The sequence below is a fragment of the Engystomops pustulosus genome, chromosome 1 (assembly GCF_040894005.1).
Source record: "Engystomops pustulosus chromosome 1, aEngPut4.maternal, whole genome shotgun sequence".
In the NCBI taxonomy this organism is placed as follows: domain Eukaryota; kingdom Metazoa; phylum Chordata; class Amphibia; order Anura; family Leptodactylidae; genus Engystomops; species Engystomops pustulosus.
The window spans coordinates 14,448,816-14,469,985 of record NC_092411.1 but is presented as its reverse complement, the minus strand read 5'-3'; the positions used below and the strand labels follow the sequence as shown (position 1 = coordinate 14,469,985).

Genomic DNA, 21,170 nt, shown 5'->3' with positions numbered 1-21,170 from the left:
CATAGGTAGTGAACGGTTTGTTCCGGTTTGCCCAATGTGTATGGGACCTTACAAGAGGCCATCAATGTTTGACTAGTCAGTGGTCCCAATTAAACCATGAGAATAATTTGAGCTCCACACCAAAGCCAAAATTATCGGGACTGCACTTCAGTGTAGAAAACATTTGACAGTCAGTCCATCCCACCAAACTTTGCAGGATCAGCTAGCCCAAGTCTTATGTGCACCCAAGGATTGCGCTGGAGCACCTCCCCCTTCCCGTTCTTCGTTACCAGTTGAATGGCCAGCATGCTATTCCACATTTCTCCTGCAGGGGCAGCGTCCACTGAGATGAGATCTGTAAATGAGGACCCTGCCAGCGGGTTTTACCAGCATGTATTTTATGCAGTGGGAACAAACCCTTGGGATTAGTAAATTCTCCAATGCATTAGCACGTAATTTCCTGAAAGACGGAGATATTACAATGTACTACTGCTTTGTAAAGACATTGCTGATGTCTGCAGAATCCTTCCTATTCCTCCCAGTTATATCGTAGCCTCGGGGATCTGGCGGCACAGCCCAGATGTGCAGGAGGCAATGAGTGGTGGCCGCGGATTATAGGGTTATTTACTGTATGGACGCAGTGCGGAGTCAGCACCTAAGATCCGCCTTACATAACACTCATTAGATTATACTAAGTGTTTGCAGCATGAGCCACGATAACTAATCAAACCGCCCACAAAGGCTTAAAGGGAAGGCTCAGTTTCAGAAATTTTGTAGAAAAATAATTCAAGTGACTATACGAAAACTTTGTAATAGATGTTATCAGTGGACAATACCACTGACTCCTTTTATCAGCCCTCTCCTGCTTCCTAAACTGCTCAGATTACTGCTCAGATCTGTCTAAAGTGAACACAGACAATTCAGAGACATCTATGGAGGGAGGAGACAGGCACATGCTGCATCAGAGAACATGGGCTGTTCAGCAGATTTCTAGATAATTATAGTTACCGTATATATACTCGAGTATAAGCCAAGCTTTTCAGCCCAATAAATGTTCTGAAAAACCCCAACTCGGCTTATACACAAGTGTATAAAAAAAACGTACATACTCACCTTCTGGAGCTTCCCGATGCTCCCTGCAGCTTCTCTTCCTTCTTCTCTTTGCATGCCGGCACACACTATGATGCAGAGGCGTTGCCGCTGATGTTGTCATAACTGGGTGTCCATGCCCTCTGCCCGCTTTGTCACACGCAAAGAGAAGAAGGAAGAGGAGCTGCGGGGAGCGCCGTTAGGTGAGTATGTAAGTTTATTTTTTTACACACTCTGGGGCTGCAGGGCATTTCATCAGTAGGGGGGTAGGCTGCAGAGCATTTCATCAATAGGGGAGGGTAGGCTGCAGGGCATTTCATCAATAGGGGAGGGTAGGCTGCAGGGTATTTCATCAATAGGGGAGGGTAGGCTGCAGGGCATTTCATCTTCAGGGGCTCCAGGGCATTTTAACAGTGGGGGAGCAGCTGGAAGCATCGGGGAGTATGTAAGTTTATTTTTTTTATACACTCAGGGGTTGCAGGGCAATTCATTAACAGGGGGAGTGGGCTGGCTGCAGTGCATTTCATCATTAGGGGCTCCAGGGCATTTCATCATTAAGGGACTGCAGAACATTTCACCACTAGGGGGCTGCATGGCATTTAATCATTGGGGGGCCAAAGGGCATCTGATTATTTAGGGGGGCAGCATCAGCATTCCATTACTAGGGGCTCTGCTGAAGGGCATTTCATTACTGGGGGAGGCTGCTGGATATTTAATTACTGGGGGTGGCTGCTGGATATTTAATTACTGGGGGAGGCTGCTGGATATTTAATTACTGGGGGAGGCTGCTGGATATTTAATAACTGGGGGAGGCTGCTGGATATTTAATAACTGGGGGAGGCTGCTGGATATTTAATAACTGGGGGAGGCTGCTGGATATTTAATAACTGGGGGAGGCTGTTATCAATGCATTTTCTCCCTAGGCTTATACTTGAGTCAATACGTTTTCAAAATGATTTGTGGCCTATACTCTGTTTGACATATATACGGTACAACCCTGAAGTTTTAGCCTTACAAAGCAGTATAGATGTGAGGAACGTTCCCGTGAGACTGACCCGAGCAGTACTGATCAGTATAGATGTGATGGATGATCTGGTCAGACAGATACCTTGTTGTCATCTCCATGAAGACGTCTGTGTCTCCCTGCTCCTCACTGAAGACAGATCTAAGCAGTGATCTGAGCAGTTTAGCAGGCAGGAGAGGACTGGTAACTAGAGGAAGAAACATTTCCCCTTGATAACATAAATTACAAAGTTTATTATATGCACCTGAAATATTAATTTACAAGAAACGTTAGAGAGCTCTGAGTAGATAACATCTGGTGAGTTGGTGACACGGGGGGTGCACAGTCTATTGATCCGCTGACAGGCCGAGTAGTGGAGGGACTTTCAATACTTCATTACATTAAATGTGTCCAGTTCAAAGTTCCACGAGTGACACGATCCGATGGCACAAAACATAATGCACATTTTGCAAAGCGGTAAGAGTTTTAATTTCTTATGTGCCGAGGCCTGACCTGCCCCCTGATCTCATGATAACAGAGAGCAGCGGCTGCTCACTCTCATCATTAAAATATCGATCTATATGGCATTAGATAAAATATTACACAAGAAAAGCTTTGCAATTGTACACAATGTGGGGGAACTCTGCCCTCCGCCTTACCTGGCATTTCCCGGTGCGTATGTCGTACAGGGCCACGGTCCCGAGGCGCGCTCCCACCGCTATTCTGTGGCTGCGATCACAGTAACTGACCATGTAGAAGCTGGGAAGACAGAGAAGGGAATTACCTCCACACAACACACAACAGAGAGTGTAAGGGTACAAGTAAATCTATGATATATTTGTGTCCTAGTATGTGGCTATTCTGTGGCAGCTGGACCTTACAGGGGAGACGTCTGTCCGGGAAGCGGGGTGGTAGCTGGACCTTACAGGGGAGACGTCTGTCTGGGAAGCGGAGTGGTAGCTGGACCTTACAGGGGAGACGTCTGTCCGGGAAGCGGGGTGGTAGCTGGACCTTACAGGGGAGACGTCTGTCTGGGAAGCGGGGTGGTAGCTGGACCTTACAGGGGAGACGTCTGTCTGGGAAGCGGAATGGTAGCTGGACCTTAAAGGGGTGTCGTCTGTCTGGGAAGCGGAGTGGTAGCTGGACCTTACAGGGGAGACGTCTGTCCGGGAAGCGGAGTGGTAGCTGGACCTTAAAGGGGTGTCGTCTGTCTGGGAAGCGGAGTGGTAGCTGGACCTTCCAGGGGTGACGTCTGTATGGGAATTGGCGTGGTAGCTGGACATTACAGGGGTGACATCTGTCCGGGAAGCGGGGTGGTAGCAGGACCTTACAGGGGTGAAGTCTTTCCGGGAAGCGGCATGGTAGCTGGACCTTACAGGGGTGAAGTCTGTCCAGAAAGCGGAGTGGTGGCTGGACCTTATAGGGGTGACGTCTGTCTGGGAAGCAGAGTGGTAGCTGAACCTTAAAGGGGTGACGTCTGTCCGGGAAGCGGAGTGGTAGCTGGACTTTACAGGGGTGACGTCTGTCCAGGAATAGGCGTGGAAGCTGGACCTTACAGTGGTGACATCTGTCCGGGAAGCGGGGTGGTAGCTGGACCTTACAGGGTGACGTCTGCCCGGGAAGCAGGGCGGTAAGCTAGACAGCGGTAGCTTACAGGGGTGACAACTGGAGGGGTACCCAGACTTTACAGGGGTGATGTCTATCTAGGGAGAAGAGGGGTACCTGGACCTTAAAGGAGTGACAGGTACCCAGGGAGAGGAGGAATGCCCTGACCTTACAGAGAGGGGAGGGATGCCTGGACCTTATAGGGGTGACATCTGTCCAGGGAGAAGATAGGTATCTGGACCTTAAAGGGTGGCACCTGTCTGAGGAGCCTTACAGGGGCAACAGGTGTTTGGGGCATGGAGGGGTATATGGACCTTACAGGGGCGACAGGTGTTTGGGGCATGGAGGGGTACATGGACCTTACAGGGGCGACAGGTGTTTGGGGCATGGAGGGGTACATGGACCTTACAGGGGCAACAGGTGTTTTGGCGCATGGAGGGGTTCATGGACCTTACAGGGGCGACAGGTGTTTTGGCGCATGGAGGGGTACATGGACCTTACAGGGGCGACAGGTGTTTTGGCGCATGGAGGGGTACATGGACCTTACAGGGGCGACAGGTGTTTGGGGCATGGAGGGGTACATGGACCTTACAGGGGCGACAGGTGTTTGGGGCATGGAGGGGTACATGGACCTTACAGGGGCGACAGGTGTTTGGGGCATGGAGGGGTACATGGACCTTACAGGGGCGACAGGTGTTTTGGCGCATGGAGGGGTACATGGACCTTACAGGGGCGACAGGTGTTTGGGGCATGGAGGGGTACCAGGAACTTTCAGGGGTGACATCTATCCAGCCATAATATGTAAAACCCCATTAGATCCCTGTACATCATGGCTGTATATATATGTGCATAGGGAAGGAGTAATGCAGGATTCCCCTATAGATGAGACTGGGCTGCAGCCGCATATACATTAGAGAGTGAGGGAAATCCCTACTTTATAACCTGCAGCCAATCCAGAACCTTAAACAATCCATTATATGTTCTGGATGACCCAAAAACAGATGTAAAAACCCAACAATGAGTAGCGCCTACTGTGCACTTGGTTCCGGTCCGGTCGTGGCGGTCACCTGGCCATTTGCTTGCTGCCGACTCGTTAAAGCGGATTTAATAGAGAACGGGACAGCAAATAACTCAGGTTTTACAAGTGAAATTTCATCAGCGAGCCGCTTTTACGGGGGAAGGTAATTAAGACGCGAGGTAATAAAAGCTCCGTTTTCAATTATCTCAAACAAAAAAGCATTGTGATGAAGCAGCAGTTCTCCTCGCGGATGTCGCTGCCGCTTTACATCTGTCTCCATTTATCAAGATACCGTGAACTGGACCCTCCATCAGATGGGAGCGCGGCCAGGGACATTACTGAGGCGGCTTATCCCCTGACATATCTGTTCCTGGGAAAGCTGGGTGACAAACAATATGGCCACCCGTCTATGTTGTATAGGAGTCTTTAGCTCCGCCCACTGCGGACCCATGTATAGCTGAGTGGGACATCTGGTGGCAACAATAATAGACACCCAGCTTTCCAAATGATGGATGTACCTAGGGTATGGGAGAAAAGCCTTAAGGGGAACCAAATGAAAGCCGATTGGTTACTATCAGGCAGTTCTCTTGCTCTGCTTTCTGTCAGTGAATGAAAACCTGCCTGACTATCTGGTCAGCGACTGAAAAAATTGTGTAGAAATTTCTGTCACAAATCCGCAGAGTGTGAATTCACCTTGAGGACCTCAGATCGCTCGCTTGGAATGAGCACTGCGCCGGTGTCCGTGATCGGGGTTCATTCTTGACAATATAAACAAGAGTGCAAACATCCACAAGAAGAGATTGGGAAAAATGGATGTTACTGTCAGAGACTATGGCAGCCAATCAGAGCACAGCTTGCATTGTTCTACAGCAGTTTATGATATGGAAGCTGAGCGGTGATTGGCTGCTATGTGCTACAAAGCCTTTTCTTACTGTTAGGGAATTTTCTGAGCCTTTTTTTGGGTTTGAAAATTAAGACCCATTCTGTAATATACTAAATGTGTCTCTGTGTTATAGTGCCCACTGTAGTTCTGGAGGAGAAGAGTTCTACATGTCGACATATGGATGGAAACAACCTGACATACGGATGGAAACATACCGCCATACGGATGGAAACATACCGCCATACGGATGGAAACATACCGCCATACGGATGGAAACATACCGCCATACGGATGGAAACATACCGCCATACGGATGGAAACATACCGCCATACGGATGGAAACATACCGCCATACGGATGGAAACATACCGGCATACGGATGGAAACATACCACCATACGGATGGAAACATACCGGCGTACGGATGGAAACATACCGGCGTACGGATGGAAACATACAGGCGTACGGATGGAAACATACAGGCGTACGGATGGAAACATACAGGCGTACGGATGGAAACATACAGGCGTACGGATGGAAACATACCGACATACGGATGGAAACATACCGACATACGGATGGAAACATACCGACATACGGATGGAAACATACCGACATACGGATGGAAACATACCGACATACGGATGGAAACATACCGACATACGGATGGAAACATACCGACATACGGATGGAAACATACCGACATACGGATGGAAACATACCGACATACGGATGGAAACATACCGACATACGGATGGAAACATACCGACATACGGATGGAAACATACCGACGTACGGATGGAAACATACCGGCGTACGGATGGAAACATACCGGCGTACGGATGGAAACATACCGCCATACGGATGGAAACATACCAGCATACGGATGGAAACATACCGCCATACGGATGGAAACATACCGCCATACGGATGGAAACATACCGCCATACGGATGGAAACATACCGCCATACGGATGGAAACATACCGACATACGGATGGAAACATACCGACATACGGATGGAAACATACCGCCATACGGATGGAAACATACCGACATACGGATGGAAACATACCGACATACGGATGGAAACATACCGACATACGGATGGAAACATACCGACATACGGATGGAAACATACCGACATACGGATGGAAACATACCGACATACGGATGGAAACATACCGACATACGGATGGAAACATACCGACATACGGATGGAAACATACCGACATACGGATGGAAACATACCGGCATACGGATGGAAACATACCGCCATACGGATGGAAACATACCGCCATACGGATGGAAACATACCGCCATACGGATGGAAACATACCGCCATACGGATGGAAACATACCGGCATACGGATGGAAACATACCGGCATACGGATGGAAACATACCGGCATACGGATGGAAACATACCGGCATACGGATGGAAACATACCGCCATACGGATGGAAACATACCGCCATACGGATGGAAACATACCGCCATACGGATGGAAACATACCGCCATACGGATGGAAACATACCGCCATACGGATGGAAACATACCGCCATACGGATGGAAACATACCGACATACGGATGGAAACATACCGGCAAAAGGATGGAAACATACCGGCATACGGATGGAAACATACCGCCATACGGATGGAAACATACCGACATACGGATGGAAAGCATTCTTGCAGCCCCTTTTTCTTCAGCAACGACCCCTCTAGGCAGTACATGATGATGTCCATAACCTAGAGGCAAAGGGGAAAGAGAACCATCAGTAAACACAGAGGCAAGTCCCCATACCCAGGACCTCACAGGGACTGCATTATTTATTATTAAAGGAAATATACCATCACAATCCATCCTGATAAACCAGGGACATTACTCATAGATCCAGGCACCGGGACTGTGGTATCTTCTTATATTTGCTAAAATTATGTTAGTGAGCCAGTATGGCTCTTGTGATTGTTACCAGAGCCCCTTTGTGCTGTAGCTACACAGGTTGTCTCCCCCTCATCCCTTCCCCTCCCTCTTCCTGCCGTAATCTCACACAGTGGGAGGAAGAAGTGCTCCGGCACAATGTAACAGCCCGTGAAGCTCTGGCAATGCCCCCTAGTGCCCTTCTGGTTCATTAGCATCATTATAAAAGTTGATGTTAGAAGGAAGGAGACCATGGATAACACATATAAGAAGATACCACAGTCCCGGTGCCTGGATCTATCAGTAATGTCCCTGGTTTATCAGGATGGATTTTGATGGTAGATGGGTCTGATGAGCACATACAGGGAAGCTTTGAGTTTACTGAACGTGCGCCCTGGCTCCAGAACGTGCGCCCTGGCTCCAGAACGTGCGCCCTGGTTCCAGAACGTGCGTCCTGGCTCCAGAACGTGCGCCCTGGCTCCAGAACGTGCGCCCTGGCTCCAGAACGTGCGCCCTGGCTCCAGAACGTGCGCCCTGGCTCCAGAACGTGCGCCCTGGCTCCAGCACATGTGCACTAAGGCCAGTTACACACGGGAAAGTTTGATCTATTAAACTTGCAGCATGTGGCCCAAACAATGATCAACCGGTACTGACATGATGCGTTCAGTTCCGGTTGCTCAGCGCTTGGGCTCTATGTTCCAATCAGCGCATGCTGCGAGTTCACTAGATTATACTCTCTTGTGTGTAACAAGCCTAAAGCTTCCATCCATTGCTTCATTTAAAAAGAACCTCTACTGTATCGAGGAACATATTCAATTCCATCCTCACTCCTCATAACCTGGCCTATAGCTTATACCTCCACCAGGAGATCAACCACGTCCGACGGCATCTTCTCAATGAGTATTTCAATGACCCTCAGGATTTCTCCTTTTGCCCGGGCCAGAGCTGTAGTGTGTATATTCTGCTGAGACTGAGTATTGGCTGCCATGGCCGTGTGTCTGTGGACCTGCAAAAGGAAAATTTTAGAACAATTTGTTACTTCTTCTCCATCCTAAACTGCTTATGGTGAGGTAGCGCGACCACTTTAACGAGCAAATTCCATCTAAAGACCAAAATTCATCTTAAACTTCTCTTGTTACTTTTAGCTCCTACCTTTCTGCTTCTGCAGCTTTCATCAGCAGGGAGAGAGTAAAGGGCTGTAGTTCCAAACTTTGTACTGAGGCTGCTGTAATCCCATGACTATATGAACTAGAAAATCCCCTCTACAGCATCAATGTCCCTGTCTGAGTAAGATTTCTAAGTTATTTTATCTCCCAATCTTCTCTGCTATTCCAGCAGGGAGAAAGTAAAGGCCCACAGTCCTTGAATTATTCTAAATCAAACTTTAATTCGACACGGAGCCATTCTCCTATACCCATTAGTGGGTATTGAGTGTGTCAGGAAAACCCCTAAATATGAACCATAAGGGATCACTACATAAGAGGGATTGAGTTAAAGAGGACCTGTCACCCCATTTATCGGCACTAGGAGATGTTACTAAAGTAAGCAGCTCTTAGTGCTTGAACAAATGCCGCAGTGTTAGAGTGATAGCGTTACTGGAAACCTCCGGTAACTCTATCTAACACTGCGGCAAGGTACAGTGTAATTGTCGGACAGCTCGCAAAGCTGTCCGACGTATTCATAAGGGGGCGGGGTTGGGGCGTGGCTAGGGGCGGTGACTGCTGCCTAGTGCGCGGTAGTCACTACCGGCCTATGGAGCGAGCGGGGCGGTCCGGGGTAGAGGCAGCACCTCGGACCGCCCCCTCATGAATACATCGGACAGCTTTGCGAGCTGTCCGATGATTACACTGTACCCCGCCACAGTGATTGATAGCGTTACGGGAGGTTTCCGGTAACGCTATCACTCTAACACTGCGGCGTTTGATCAAGCACTAGGAGCTGCTTACTTTAGTAACATCTCCTAGTGCCGAAAATGGGGTGACAGGTCCTCTTTAAGGTTCCAGAGTGACCTAATAGATTTAAGTAAGTAGTGCAACATTTTGGGTCATCTTACTCTATGGGTATATGTGTCAGGAAACAAAACACAAAGCATGTATTATTATGGCCCAAAATCAAGGACGTTTTTGCCTCTGGTTCACTCAATATTCAAAATTTATCAGCATGGCTGTGAACTAAAACTTATATTTTTATTAGATATACCTTAAAATATACAAAGGTCACAGGTTGTGAATTCTAAAAACAACAACAACAATCCGTACTATAGACGCCGACCTAGGCGACTATACTGATCACCACAACCCCCAACGGTTGTGGATCAAACAATGGGGATACCACGTACCTTCAAACCATGGTGCCATGCACCATACCATCCAAAAAATACCTTGCAAAGAGGAAATAAAAGATGGTTCTTACCACAACTGGTAATGGTCTGTAGTTGTGTCCAGTGGTCAGCTGTGCTGTTTCCAAAGTACGTGTATTGACGGTATATGTGTCAGGGTAATAACACCACAGCATTTAGTATGTAAAGAGTTAATGATGAGATTACGAGGAACGTACAGAAAATGTACGGAATGGAGAGCGGCTTGTCATCCACAGCAATTACTGCATAGGAAGGCATTAGAGAGGAAGCAGGTTATGCAATGCTAGCATAGTCCTATATGGAGCCACCATATTTATGGATGATCTCTAGGATTTATGGCCGTGCAACGTGTATTCAAGCCATTAAACAGTCACATTAATCAGGACATCGCAGACGGGAGGATCGGGGTCACGGGCCACTCATGTAAGCAACAATGGCACGTTACCAGTGGTTTACTGGAATGGGGATGTGTCTGGATAATGGACTCCTGTACATTGTCTAACATCTTATCTCTATCACTGGTGGAACAAAATGGTGAAATGTTTGCCCAATGGGCACTGGTAAAAAATGGAGAGTAATAGCAGAAGGGAAAAAACAGGAAAACGAAGGGAAAGGGGGAAAAATGGAGCGGAGAAGGAGATAAAAGAAGGGAGAGAAGGAAAAGGAGCCGAAGAAAGAGACACAAGGCAAGGAATCGGGGTGTGGGAAGAAGAGAGGGGAGAAGAAAGAGTACAAGGGAGGAGAGAAAGAAGAGGGAGAGAGGAGCAAGGAGAGGCACAGAAAAAGGAGGAATGGGAAGAAGGGATGGGGAAAAAGAGTAGTGAAAGAGACGGAGGAACATAAAAAGGAAGGAGAGAGGGAGAGAAGGGGGGAAAGAAGGGAATGTGGGCAATAAAGATAGTAAAGACGGAGAAGAAGAAAAAAATGAGTGGAAAGGGGAAGTAAAAACACAGGGAGCAAAAATATGGGGAAAGCAGAAGGTGAAAGAGGAAAGAAGGGGAAAGTAGGTGAATACAGGTAGAAAGGAGGGTAATGGGGAAAAACAAGAAGAAACAAGACGGGATAAGTAGAAGGATGCAGGGAGAAAGAAGGAGAGAGAGAGAGAAGAAGATGGTACAAGTAGGAGGAAACAGGGAAAAGGGATAAGAAAGGAGAAAGAGGAAACCAGAAGGAAAAAGTAGGAGGATGGAGGGAGAAGGGAGGAGGAAGGGGAAGGAGAAAGAGGAAACAAGAAGGGAAAAGTATGAGGCTGCATGGAGAAGGGAGGATAAAGACAGGAAAGAAGAAGGGACAAAAGTAGGAGGATACAGGGAGAAGGGATGAGGAAGGGGAAGGAGAAAGGAAACAAGTAGGAAAAAATAGGAGGATGAAGGGAGGAGGGAGGAGGAAGGAGAAAGACAGAAAAGAAGAAGGAGGTACAAGTAGGAAAATACAGGGAGAAGGGATGAGGAAAAAGAAAGAGGAAACCAGAAGGAAAATGTAGGAGGATACAGGAAGAAGGGAGGAGGAAGGAGAAAGACAGGAAACAAGAAGGAAATAGTAGGTTTATACTGGGAAAGAAGTGGAAAGGGGAAGACACTACACAGGAAAAGAGGAGAAGTGGAAGATGGAAGAAGAGAAAAAAGGGAAGGCGGAACACAGGAAGAGAAGAGGAAGAGAGGAAGAAAGGAGAAGGGGAGAGCTGAAGGGAAGAACATGGGGGAAGGCAGATTATATGATAAAGATTGTAGAGAAGAAAGGAATAAGAAAAGAGAAATAATAGGCCAGAAGAAGGAGGGAAAACAGTGGGAAGACGAATGGAGAAGAAAAAAAGGGAGGGAAATAGGGAGGACAATGAAGAAAGAAAGAAGAAACAGGGAGTTTAATAAGGATGAAGAATAGAGAGAGAAATACTAGGGACATGGGAGAGAGAGAAAGCTGTACGGGGGAAGGAGAAAATATAAACATGAGAAAAGGAAATATAAGCGGCAGAAAATGATGACAAGGAATGAAAGAGAAGAAAAAATGGAAAACTGCAACAGAGCGGACAATTTCCAGAAGTACCTAAATCCATGGCTGACGCCTTGTGTGATGCATTTTTAATGTCCCACACGTCACCTATTGTAGGTGTATGTTAAATAAGAAACAAAAAATAAGGCCATTTAGCTTTGCAGCAGCAAGTAAAGCGAGACCAGCAATGCCACTACCACATGTAGCCACTAGGGGTGTGTGATGCTCCTGGCCCCAGAATAATTAGCCCTGTGTAATACAGCACGGTGAGATCTTTCCTTACACATTGCAGAGGCCATCGACTTATTGGCCGTCTCTCTGAATGATAGGGCGATCAATTGGGGTTAATTTCAATTTTGTCATAAAGAATAGTAAACTGGAGTAAAGCTCCTGAACGCTCTCATGAGGATGAGAAAACCTTCAATAATTACGTCTGCTCTCTCTAACTGCCTGAGATGAGCGGCAGCCAGAACATCCGAGTCACCTCCACCAGAAGATCTCCGGGTTCATTAATGTTCTGAAACTCCGCAGTACAAGACTTACCAGGATCAGACATCTACACGGAGTATGGAGACCCCATCACAACAAGTATTCACCAAGATAGGACCCCCAAAGTACCAACAGGGGGGGGCTATTATATGTAACAGGTTCAGTGTACATACATGACATTACTTATCCTGACTTACATCATGTATTATACTCCAGAGCTGCACTCACTATTCTGCTGCTGGTGCAGTCACTGTGTACATACATGACATTACTTATCCTGTACTGATCCTGAGTTACATCCTGTATTATACTCCAGAGCTGCACTCACTATTCTGCTGGTGGTGCAGTCACTGTGTACATACATGACATTACTTATCCTGTACTGATCCTGAGTTACATCCTGTATTATACCCCAGAGCTGCACTCACTATTCTGCTGCTGGTGCAGTCACTGTGTACATACATGACATTACTTATCCTGTACTGATCCTGAGTTACATCCTGTATTATACCCCAGAGCTGCACTCACTATTCTGCTGCTGGTGCAGTCACTGTGTACATACATGACATTACTTATCCTGTACTGATCCTGAGTTACATCCTGTATTATACACCAGAGCTGCACTCACTATTCTGCTGCTGGTGCAGTCACTGTGTACATACATGACATTACTTATCCTGTACTGATCCTGAGTTACATCCTGTATTATACCCCAGAGCTGCACTCACTATTCTGCTGCTGGTGCAGTCACTGTGTGCATACATGACATTACTTATCCTGTACTGATCCTGAGTTACATCCTGTATTATACCCCAGAGCTGCACTCACTATTCTGCTGCTGGTGCAGTCACTGTGTACATACATGACATTACTTATCCTGTACTGATCCTGAGTTACATCCTGTATTATACCCCAGAGCTGCACTCACTATTCTGCTGCTGGTGCAGTCACTGTGTACATACATGACATTACTTATCCTGTACTGATCCTGAGTTACATCCTGTATTATACCCCAGAGCTGCACTTACTATTCTGCTGCTGGTGCAGTCACTGTGTACATACATGACATTACTTATCCTGTACTGATCCTGAGTTACATCCTGTATTATACCCCAGAGCTGCACTCACTATTCTGCTGCTGGTGCAGTCACTGTGTACATACATGACATTACTTATCCTGTACTGATCCTGAGTTACATCCTGTATTATACTCCAGAGCTGCACTCACTATTCTGCTGCTGGTGCAGTCACTGTGTACATACATGACATTACTTATCCTGTACTGATCCTGAGTTACATCCTGTATTATACTCCAGAGCTGCACTCACTATTCTGCTGCTGGTGCAGTCACTGTGTCCATACATGACATTACTTATCCTGTACTGATCCTGAGTTACATCCTGTATTATACCCCAGAGCTGCACTCACTATTCTGCTGCTGGTGCAGTCACTGTGTACATACATGACATTACTTATCCTGTACTGATCCTGAGTTACATCCTGTATTATACACCAGAGCTGCACTCACTATTCTGCTGCTGGTGCAGTCACTGTGTACATACATGACATTACTTATCCTGTACTGATCCTGAGTTACATCCTGTATTATACCCCAGAGCTGCACTCACTATTCTGCTGCTGGTGCAGTCACTGTGTACATACATGACATTACTTATCCTGTACTGATCCTGAGTTACATCCTGTATTATACTCCAGAGCTGCACTCACTATTCTGCTGCTGGTGCAGTCACTGTGTATATACATGACATTACTTATCCTGTACTGATCCTGAGTTACATCCTGTATTATACCCCAGAGCTGCACTCACTATTCTGCTGCTGGTGCAGTCACTGTGTATATACATGACATTACTTATCCTGTACTGATCCTGAGTTACATCCTGTATTATACCCCAGAGCTTCACTCACTATTCTGCTGCTGGTGCAGTCACTGTGTAAATACATGACATTACTTATCCTGTACTGATCCTGAGTTACATCCTGTATTATGCCCCAGAGCTGCACTCACTATTCTGCTGCTGGTGCAGTCACTGTGTACATACATGACATTACTTATCCTGTACTGATCCTGAGTTACATCCTGTATTATACTCCAGAGCTGCACTCACTATTCTGCTGCTGGTGCAGTCACTGTGTACATACATGACATTACTTATCCTGTACTGATCCTGAGTTACATCCTGTATTATACTCCAGAGCTGCACTCACTATTCTGCTGCTGGTGCAGTCACTGTGTATATACATGACATTACTTATCCTGTACTGATCCTGAGTTACATCCTGTATTATACCCCAGAGCTGCACTCACTATTCTGCACCAGAATTAAACTAATAATAAGGTTAGATTATCTATAGAGGGGGATTCAGTTAATAATTTAACAGAATGTGGTTATAGCACCCCAAGAGGAAGTTCTGGTATACTACAACTCACTCACCCTCTGTGTAGCTCTGGTCACACTTCCTTTATACATAGTGTATATCATGACTGTACTATTGATGTACACGCTGGGGTGCCTTTATTTTTAATTACAGGTTTGTAGTGTCCAGATAATTGCCAGACATTACTTCTGCCTTCCGCTAAAAATCTACAGGGGAGTCCTCCACATTCATTCCTCCACATTCATTCCTCCAACACAGGACTCAAACTAGGGGTCTTTAAAGCCAAAAAAAGCAACTTGTGAACGTGTCCTAAGGTTCAAAGGTCATAACCAGCGAGACTGGAAAGTAGGAAAACTATAAAAGTGGGACCTGCAATCGCCCCAGCTTTCCTCGGATCAGGACCTGCAATTGCCCCAGCTTTCCTTGGATCAGGACCTGCAGTCACCCAGCTTTCCTCGGATCAGGACCTGCAGTCACCCAGCTTTCCTCGGATCAGGAGAGGACATGTTTAGAAATGCTTTTTAGCTTAGACATTACTAATGGAAGACGAGAGAAGGATCTTTACCTCCTTAGCGATGGTTGTGATGAAGGCGGGTGGTCTCGCCGTGGCGATAAGCGACAGAGCGTGTCGTGCAGAGCGGGCGGAGTCAGCTGCGGGGCTCAGGGGTAGCCCGATTGTGATGCTAAATAGGGATCAGGCCAAAAAAATAGAAGGAAAAGGGAACAAAAAAAAAAAAACATTCTGCATTAGAAATATATAGAGTGAAAAGATTAGACACAGCTTATAATGTCAGCCCCGGGTCAATGGGATCACTCAAACAGCACGAGTATAATGGACTCCCGACAATGAGCCCCCATCACAAGTCAGGGGTGTCCCTGCATCAAACACGCCGGCCAATAATGAAGCGTGAACATTGGAAACACTGTGTGAATGGGTCCCGAGCGCCAGAGGACCCTTGTTAACAAATCACGGGCTGAATGCAGCGCACAAAGACCCCCGCGCCCCCGCAATGCGGGTTATTACATAGCAGATGGAGGCTACTAATAAAAATCACTTCCGCTCCTCACCGGCCTCCCGCAGATCAGAGGTAAAAGCCACAACGTGACCAATGGGCCTCCTCTAATCGGGCCCCGTACAAGCAAGTAACATAAAAAGTTCTTGTGTTTACAAGACGTCCAGTGATGAGATTTTTTGAAAAATTTTTGCCCACTAAAAATCCAGAGATTGTTCCAGTGACCCTGATCTTACTCTATGACCTAGGAGCCAGAGCCTAAAGGAGAGCTCCGCTGGAACAGGTAACAATTGGGTCCAGGTTCCCAGATCTCAGAAATTAAAAAGAACATACAGACGGTCCCCAGGTTACATACAAGATAGGGTCTGTACGTTTGTTCTTAAGTTGAATTTGTATGCAAGTCGGAACTGTATATTTTATAATGGTCACAAATTTTTTGGGGTCTCTGTGACAATTAGATTTTAAAAATGTTGGATTGTCCTAAAGAACCCGGAGTAACAATAAAGCTTCATTGCAGAAACATTTGATAATGGTTATAGATGTTTATTGTAGCCTAAGGCTAAAGTACAGTAACTTACCAATTAACAGAGGTCCGTTTGTAACTAGGGGTCGTCTGTAAGTCGGGTGTTCTTAAGTAGGAGACAGTCTGTATACAATATACTGAATACACAATGCCAGAGGTCGAACATAAAGCGCCCAAAGGTGGACCCTCCACTGGTTTTAGCACCGGCTGTGTATGAGGAAGCAACATCTAATCGGACCACCAAATCACACCAAAAGCATCTGGACTTGTCTGGATCCCCTTAAAGGAAATCTAGCATCAAAATCTATCATGATAAACCAGGGACATTACTCATAGATCCAGGCACTGTGACTGGGGTAATATTCTTATATTTGTTATCCATGGCCTCCTTTCTTCTAAAATCAACTTTTAAAAGTATGCTAATGAGTCATCCAGGCTCTGGGGGGTGTTACCAGGGCCCCTCCTTGCTGTAGCTTCACATGCTGTTACATTGCTCCCTCAGCATTTCCCGACCTGCCGAGTGGGAGTGGGGAAGTGCTCCTGCACAGTGTAAAAGCCTATGAAGAGACAGGATTGAGTAAGTTCTTGTAAGGCCCCCTTGAGCCCTCCAAGTTCATTAGAACAGTTATAAAAGTTGATGTCCTTTCAAGAATTCCGTATAGTAAATCTCACCCTTTTCCCTATAAAAAAAATCTCTCCCAAAATCCTGTGACAATGAGCAGAGAACAGTCATATTTACCCGAGATGAGTCAAGTTTAGATGCTGCCATGGAAGGGGTCAATTCTGACGCCTCTATCTTCTGTTCTATTGCACCTAGAAACACGCTGTAGGTGTCATATCACAGATAAGAATCTCATCTTTCAGATCACATAGGCTTATGATCACCAGAACTGTACATACAGGCAGTTAAAGAAAAAGGCGGTAACTGGATCTTTGGCTGCAGCTCAAATTCCCAACTATACCTTAAACTGCCCCTTATCTCCGGTTTTGCAGATCACATAACCAAAAGCCTGATATGATCTGAAAGATGAGATTTGTATCTTTAATATGACACCAGAAGCATGTTTCTTAATTCTATAGAACAGTGACACTATCTCTGCAGACTCTAAACTTGACTCATCTCAGGCAAAACTTAGACTCTTCCCTGCTCATTGTCACATGACTTTGGAGAATTGGTGATTGGATAAGATTTCACATAAAAGAGGGAATTCTAGAAAGGACATTTTATCCCTTATTTGAGGGGGTTGGAAGTTTAATGGGGGTAAAACCTGCTGACAGGTTCCCTTTAACGATTGTCTCATATTTATGGGGACCGCTCCTCTATACTAGAGACAATTTCTTATATTTACAGTATTTTAGATCATGTATCATTATGTTTATTATGTATCATTATGTATCATGTATGTTTTTCGTACTTTTGACCATTTCTTACATATATGGCCACTAGATCTGTTATATTTACAGCATGTTTGATCATGTTTTTCTTTGTTACACTTTCGTACACCTGACTCTATGTATATTTTTGGTACTTTTGACCATTTCTATATGTGTTCTATTTACAGTATATTTTATTATACCCTTAGTTATGCTCCATGTGGCCCTCTTCCTACCCTTCCATGTACACTACGTGTATCCTAACAGTATCTATTCGGTAAATATATGGTATATGTATCCATATTGTGACCCCCTACAGAACCTCCGGCTCTCGTGTTTCTGCCTACAAGACGACTTCTTCTGTTATCGCTGGTTCAGCAAAAAAAAAAAAAAAAAAAAACAGTAGAGAAAACAGGCTCCTCCTGACTCATTCATTCTGGTGGCTCAGGAGTGGTAGCATGCGGCCAGAGATTAACCCCCTCCTGCAGCTGGACCAGCTGGCTGACATGTCGCCTTTCAGAGTAATGGAGCGGCCACACAGCACCGGGACCCCCAGCTGCAGACAAAGGGCCGACTCCACAAGCATCGCCAACTGTTACTACTTCTACATGGGGGTAATTGTTCTCCAATACCCACAGGAAGGAGAATTACCCCATAATGAGGATTGCTGAACCCCACCTTAGAAGAAAATTCACAAAAACTTTCCTAATCTGTATGGGTACCCATATATGGTTAAAGGGGTTGTCCACTTTCAGCACAACAATTGATATAATGAAAAGTGATACAATTTTACAATATACTTCCTGTATCTTTTCCTAGATTTCTAAAAGTCTACATCCCTGCTTGCTGTCCTGCCATAGAAAGCTTCATTGTTTACTTTCAGTGAATAGAGATCTCCCCATGGTCTTGCGGTGCACAATTTGTTATCAGAGACAAATGATAGTAACGGCTTGGGCACCGGCCTGTCTATTGCGCGACCATGGGCAGATTTCTATCCACTGAAAGTAAACAATGATGCTTTCTTTAGAATGACAGCAAGCAGAGATCTTGAAAACCGTGAGGAATTGATACAGTAAGTATATTGGAAAATTGTATAATTTTTCTTACACAAACCATATCAATTATTTGTTAAAAGTGGACAAGCCCTTTAAGCCGAAACCATCAAGAGAGTTGGAATTGGTGTGTTGTTACCTTGTATTAGGTTATACACAACAAAGCTGTGATGTTATCATGTGATACTGCAATGTGTTGGCCATCAAACTCCATCCTGATAAACCAGAGACATTACTCATAGATCCAGGCTGTGGTATCTTCTTATATTTGTTATCCATGGCCCCTTCCTTCTAAAAATCATAAAATTATGCTAATGAGCCAGAAGGGCTCTGGGAGGGTTGATACCAGAGCCCCTCCATGCTGCTGCTTCACAGGCTTTTACACAGTTTCACCCGTCCCCAAGCTTGCTCAGCACTGCTGCCCCTCTACCGGATATCATCTCATTGCAACAGAGGAAGTTTCAGTAGCACACAGTGTGAGGGGGGAAGTGCTCCAGCTCAGTATAACCGCATGTGAATCTGCACATAGGTGCATCTAAGGGCTATGTTTTACATTTACGTTTAAGAGCCACAAAGGGAAGTAATATGGCCGACAATGGTAACGGTAGATAGCCACTTTCTCCCCTTTCCCAGCACCTACATGTACCGTATTTTTTGGACTGTAAGGCGCACCGGATTATAAGGCGCAGCCGATTATAAGGATGAATGACCAGCAGGTGGCAGACCTGTGCACAGTCAAGGTAGCTGTGAGTACGGTTCATATATAAGGCGCACTGGACTAGAAGGCGCACCTTTGATTTCTGAGAAAATCAAAGGATTTTTTGTGTGCCTTATAGTCCGAAAAATACAGTATTAGTAGAAGAAGCTGAGGCTACAGCAGATATTGCATAGCAGGACGCTCAGGCATGGAAATATGCCATAACCTAATATTTTTCAAAAATAAAAAAATATTCTGCCGCTATTGTATGTCCTTACGCACACGGTCACCCAGATTGTCATCTCCGGGATCAGCCCCATCTCTGCGCTGTCAGCCTAAGCTAATAAGTCCCTTACTGATTCAATTCTTCTTCCCTGAATGAAACCAAAACCTCTCCACTCAATTATTACATATAAATGTGATCGGGAATCAATGTTTATTCCGTTTGAGGAGTGAACACTGTCAGCCACGTAGATAGATGTAAGTGATACTGGCGGTCGCCAGCCTCAAGCCCCAGACGCTACAGAGCGACAGAATCTGTAAAAAGTAGTGTCTGGTACATACCTCCAGTGAAAGAGAGCGAACAAGACTTACATTGCTTCCTAGCCCTCCAAGGAGGCATCTTTTCTACTAAGTGGTTTGAAACACTCATATAAGCTGAATTCTTATCAGACTGACCATATATAAGGTCACATTGCTTCCCACCCTCCACAAAGGCATCCCTTCTACTAAGTGGTTAGAAACACTCACATAAGCTGAATTCATATTAGACTGACCAGATGTGAGATGAAATGAGTGTTTCTAACCACCATTACTTTTACAGTCCTAATTATTGCCCTTTACAAATTGTGTTTTAGCTTTGGGACACAAGATTGCAAAAACATACACTCCCACAACACTACACCCAAGAGCAATTTTGGTCTATATAGCTCCATCACTCCAATAATACCCAGTCCTTCCCTTATGGTAACATAGGAAAAGTCTTAAGTCTTCAACTTACTAAATCAAATAATCAAAAAAATAAAAATAATGAAAAGGTGCAATACCCTGCTCTCACAACCAGAGCAGGCAGACAAAAAAGAAAAATTACTGGACTATGTGCTTATGGCCATCTTTTACCAAAATTTCTGATTTTTGGTAAACAGAGGCAGTCCTCATGTTAAGGACACCCGGCGACCCCTAGTTACAGATGGACCTCTCTGCCCATTGTGACCTCTGATGAAGCTCTCTGAATGCTGGAAACTGACTTTACTTTAGCCCCAGGCTGCAATAATCAACTGTAACAGCAATTGAAGGTGTCAATAATGAAGCTTTATTGTTAATCCTTGTTCTTATGACAACCCAAGAATTTAAAAAATCTGAATGTCACGGCTAGTAACTCACAAAATATTTCAACCTACATACAAATTCAGCTTAAGAACAAACCTAAAGAGCCTATCCTGTATGTAACATGGACACTGCCTGTACTGATTTTTCTAGCTTTTTTAAGGAAGAAATTGTGATATTATATCTTTACAAACTGACAAACAAAAAATTAAAAAAGAAATGTAAAAAATTTTGAAAAATCTTAAAACACGTGTATATACATTCTGAAAACCTTTTAAAAAACGGAGCCATGTACAGGCAGTCCCCGGGTTACATACAAGATAGGGTCTGTAGGTTTGTTCTTAAGTTGAGTTTGTATGTAAGTCAGAACTGTATATTTTATAATTGTGACCCCAGAAAGAATTTCTTTGGTCTCTGTAACAATTGGATTTTAAAAATGTTGGGTTGTCA

At 45.3% G+C, this 21,170-nt stretch overlaps 1 protein-coding gene across 4 annotated transcripts in view; it reads right to left on the bottom strand.

Annotated features, from left to right (window-relative positions):
* Positions 1–21,170, bottom strand: part of WDR7 (WD repeat domain 7) — a 243,334-nt gene that overhangs the window by 52,032 nt on the left and 170,132 nt on the right. For all 4 annotated transcript variants that reach the window (XM_072133732.1, XM_072133739.1, XM_072133747.1 and 1 more), the window contains 4 exons: positions 15,301–15,418; positions 8,356–8,505; positions 7,245–7,327; positions 2,731–2,830 (listed from right to left, as the gene is read on the bottom strand). In XM_072133732.1, coding sequence (XP_071989833.1) covers positions 2,731–2,830; positions 7,245–7,327; positions 8,356–8,505; positions 15,301–15,418 — 451 coding nt within the window. The remainder of the gene's footprint in view (positions 1–2,730; positions 2,831–7,244; positions 7,328–8,355; positions 8,506–15,300; positions 15,419–21,170) is intronic.